The sequence below is a fragment of the Anarrhichthys ocellatus genome, unplaced genomic scaffold, assembly GCF_004355925.1.
Source record: "Anarrhichthys ocellatus isolate YVR2014 unplaced genomic scaffold, GSC_Weel_1.0 scaffold3068, whole genome shotgun sequence".
In the NCBI taxonomy this organism is placed as follows: domain Eukaryota; kingdom Metazoa; phylum Chordata; class Actinopteri; order Perciformes; family Anarhichadidae; genus Anarrhichthys; species Anarrhichthys ocellatus.
The window spans coordinates 1,895-6,405 of NW_022283042.1; the positions used below are offsets into that span (position 1 = coordinate 1,895).

Sequence of the window (4,511 nt, forward strand, 5' to 3'; positions counted from 1 at the left end):
AATAAACGCCTATTTATTACTTTTAACTCGTCTTGTCTCCCTCATGTTACGACTTTTTGAGCCGGGTCGTGACATGTGTAAGATGTATTTCTGTGTAAACGGTAGTTCTCTGTTCTCTGTGCTGCCTCCTGGCTTCGTTTTCAGGTCTTCACAGCCTCCATGTAGCTCTCAAACCTCTTCCCCAAACATGTGGTGGCTTGACTTTACTATTTGTTTTTCGATTTGCATCGCCATGAGAACAGGTCTACCCTCTGGAAGGCGCGTCCGTAACCGATGACGTGCTGGTCTTCAGTCGATGGCGTTTAAAAGCAGCGCGGAGAGGTGGACACAATAACAGGAACACCAGTGTTCACATGATGCAGCCTTTTAAACAAAATGCAAACTGATCTAACATCTCTGATACAAGATGAGCTGAAGAAGTAATTATGATGAGGATGATGATGGTGAAATTAGCAAACAGCTGGGACAACTTTAATTTAATATCATCTGTCCGTGATATTAATATAGTTTTTCTGTGTTTGTGTAAGAGCAGATTGGCAAATCTGTGCTTTTCAGAGTGAAATATCGGCAACAACAAAACTGCGTCTCTTATTTCCTGCCTTCATCAGAACACGTCACACGAATAATATCAAATACTGCAGCTCAGTCGCTTCAAACTCTACGTTCTCCTCGAGCGTCAGTTTGGAACGCTGCAGAGAAGACGAGTCAGCGTCCACATGTCACATGTACGGTGTCTTTTCAAAATAAACTTGATTCTTCAGAGGAAGTTGGGTTTATGCAACAACACTGCTGAGGGGACAGAGAAGGATGACAGCGATGTTGAAGCTGTTTGGCTGCAGGCGATCTTCACTTCTGTGAGGGATTTAAGTTTTAAAGCTCCTAATTATGGATATAATGTGATACAGTATATTTACTTGTAGGAGTCTGGTCATTTCATGCATTAAGTGTCTGTGAGAGGGGGTTTGAGGAATGTGCTGGAGCGGGGGTTGTGTGAAAGTGGCTGGGAGAGGTGTGAAGTTTAGGACAATGGGGCATAGGCTCAGGTGGGGCTTGTTGGACTTCAGCCAATCAATGAGCTGAGGAATGCAATTTTGAGGGGACAAAGGGTTTGAAACTCTGGGGGTTTTCAGATCTTCTGCTGGCCACCGAGGGGGCAGACCAGCCTTCTGGGTGGCTCGGATTGGATCTCACATTTCATTTTATATATATGTTTGTTTTGTTATTAGTGGTGTGATTCAGTTTGTAACTGTTTGTATCTGTTTTTATAATAATAATAATACATTGTATTTATATAGCGCTTTAAAAGGCACTCAAAGACACTTTACATGTTAAAAACAGAAACAATAGAAGCATTTATAATAAGAACAAAATATACGACATAACAGTAAGAAAAAAAAATAAAATAAACATGAAAAGAAAGAGAAAAACATACATGACTGACTTTAGAGGTTAAAAGCTGATTTAAATAGGTGAGTTTTAAGTGCAGTTTTGAAAGTGGCGAGTGACGGAGAATGTCTGAGGTGTTGGGGCAGGGAGTTCCAGAGGGAGAGGGCAGCAACGGAGAAGGCCCTGTCCCCGCAGGTCCGATGCTTGGACAGAGTAGGGGGGGTAAGGAGGTTGGCGTCGGCAGATCTGAGGTTGCGGTTGGGAGTGTGATGGTACAGGAGGTCCGAAAGGTATGAAGGGGCAAGGTTGTGGAGGGCTTTGTAAGTGATGAGGAGGATCTTGAACAGGATTCTTTGCTGTATGGGGAGCCAGTGGAGGTTTTGAAGGACTGGGGTGATGTGGTCTCTGGTGTGGGAGTGGGAGAGCAGACGGGCAGCTGAGTTCTGAATGTATTGTAGTTTATTGATGATTTTGGTGGGTGAGCCGTACAGGATGCTGTTGCAGTAGTCCAGTCGAGAGGTGATGAAGGCGTGGATGAGTGTTTCAGCGGCTGCGGAGGAGAGGGAGGGACGGAGACGGGCGATGTTTTTGAGATGAAAGAAGACGGTTTTTGTGATGTGATTGACGTGGCGTTCATATGAGAGAGTTTGATCGAAAATGATCCCGAGGTTACGGACATGTGTGGAGGCAGGAACAGTGATGCCATCGATGCAGAGGGAGAAGTTGTGGTGGGAATTGTTTAATGATTTGTGGCCGATGATGAGGACTTCAGATTTGTCGGTGTTGAGTTTGAGGAAGTTGGCTTGCATCCAGGTTTTTATATCTGTGAGGCAGTTGGTGATGGTGGAGTGGATGGTGGGGGTGATGGATTTGGTGGAGATGTAGAGCTGGGTGTCGTCAGCATAGCAGTGGTACTGGAGACCATGGTGGCCTATGATGTCACCAAGGGGGAGCAGGTAGAGAATGAAGAGGAGGGGACCGAGTACTTAACCTTGGGGGACACCTTGAGAGACTGGGGCTGTGTCAGACTTGAATTTGTTGATGCTGATGAACTGTTCACGGTCGGAGAGGTATGATTTAAACCAGGAGAGGGCTGTGCCAGTGATGTGGAGGGAGGACTCGAGACGTGAAAGGAGGATGGAGTGGTTGATGGTGTCGAAGGCTGCGCTGAGGTCGAGCAGTATAAGGATGTTGAGGGAGTGTTCATCAGAGGAGAGGAGGAGATCGTTGGTGACTTTGATGAGGGCAGTTTCTGTGCTGTGATGAGATCTGAATCCGGATTGAAATGGTTCATACAGTTGGTTTGAGTCCAGGTGGGTTTTCAGTTGATGGGCAACAGTGCGTTCCAGTATTTTAGACAGAAAAGGGAGATTGGAGATGGGTCTGTAATTGTTGTGAATGTCGGTGTCAAGGCCAGGTTTTTTGAGGATGGGTGTGACTGAGGCGAGTTTGAGGGCGGGAGGGACGGAGCCAGTAGACAGGGAGGAGTTGATGACAGAGAGGAGGTGCGGGCAGAGGGCCGGGAGACAGGCCATAACTAAAGTGGAAGGGATAGGATCGAGGTCACAGGTCGGAGTCTTCATGCCAGAGAGTGATTTATTGAGATCCGAGGGGGAGATGAGAGAAAATCGGAAGAGTGACCGGTCAGTTAGTGGAGGATTTGCAGATACAGGGTTGGACAAAGCGGGGCTGGAAGTGACCAGTTGGTTGTAGATGGTGTCGATTTTAGCTTGGTAGAACGTCAGAAAGGAGTTGCATTTCTCTGCTGTGGAGGAGTGGGAGAGATTGTCCATAGGTTTGAGGAGTTTGTTTATTGTGGAGAAGAGGACCTTGGGGTTGGTGGAACCAGAGCGGATGATGCCAGAGTAGTAGGTGGAGCGAGCAGAGTTTAGAGCCAGTTTGTATTGGTGTATGTGTTTCTTGTACGCCAGGGTGTGAACTGTGAGGCCGGTTTTTTTGGAGAGTCGCTCTAGTCTGCGTTTCCGGGATTTCATGAGGCGGAGTTCAGGGGTGAACCAGGGAGCAGTGTGGGTGAATGAGACAGTTCTGGTTTTGAGAGGGGCAAGCTGATCAAGGCAGGAGGATAGTGTGTTATTGTAGAGGTTGACCAGGTCTGAGGGGGAGGGGCTAAGGGAGGGGGAGAGTGTGGAGAATTTTTCAGTGAGACAGGCTGACAGGGATGAGGGGCAGACAGACTTGATATTTCGGAGAGTGATGGTGCGCGTGAGTTTGGGTTCTGGGATTGGGATGTCGATCTCCATGATGATGGCTAGATGGTCGGAGATGGTGAGGTCATAGCCGGAGAGGTGGTTGATGGTGATTTCAGTGGAGCAGACCAGGTCCAGGATGTGCCCGCGGTTGTGGGTGGGGAAGTCGATGTGTTGAGTGAAGTTGAAGCATTTAAGCAGGTCCAGAAATTCGGTGGCAGTTTTACAGTCTGAGGAGTCAATGTGGATGTTGAAATCACCAAGCAACAGGATGGAAGGTGAGACGGAGCAGAGCTGGGTGAGGAATTCAGATAGGTCAGAGAGGAAGGCAGGGTTGGGTTTGGGGGGGAGGTAGATAATTGCAATGACCAGGGGTTTAGGACCAGAGAGTTTGAATGTGAGCTGTTCAAATGAGGGTGGACTGTCGATGTTAGTCAGTCTGGTCTTGATATGTTGGCGGTGAAGAGCGGCAATTCCTCCACCGCGGCCATCAGGGCGTGGTTTATCCAGGTAATGATATCCAGTTGGGGTGGTTTGATTGAGTGCGTAGTAATCCAGGTGTTTTTGCCAAGTTTCAGTGAGACAGAGGATATCAAGGTTGTTGTCAGTGATGACTTCATTGATGATTGGGCCTTTGTTGCTTAGTGATCGAGTGTTGAACAGAGCAAGCTTCATGGAGTGTTTTGTGGTTGGTTGTGAGGTTTTGGGGAGGGTTCTGAGGTTGGCTGCATTCACGTGCTGTTTGTTATGATGACATAATGAGGGAGTGGTGGTACGCCGATGCTGAGTCCACAGAGACGGGATGGAATTGACAGAAGTGGGGTTGTAGATGATGAACTTGTGCTGGGAGCCGATATGAACATCACTGGGAGGGATGTAGCTGAGGTTGTTTTTGTTTATGGCTTTGTGAATGCGTTG

General features: G+C 47.7%; 1 protein-coding gene across 1 annotated transcript; it reads right to left on the bottom strand.

The window, feature by feature from the left end:
• Positions 1-1,634: 1,634 nt before the first annotated feature.
• LOC116378733 (uncharacterized) lies at positions 1,635-4,436 on the bottom strand (the record flags this gene model as incomplete). Its single annotated transcript, XM_031840645.1, is given in 4 exon segments — positions 1,635-2,963; positions 3,057-3,151; positions 3,233-3,360; positions 3,583-4,436. Coding segments are annotated over 4 exon segments (2,406 nt in total), but the record flags the coding sequence as incomplete, so codon positions are not given.
• Between the last annotated feature and the right edge of the window lie 75 nt (positions 4,437-4,511).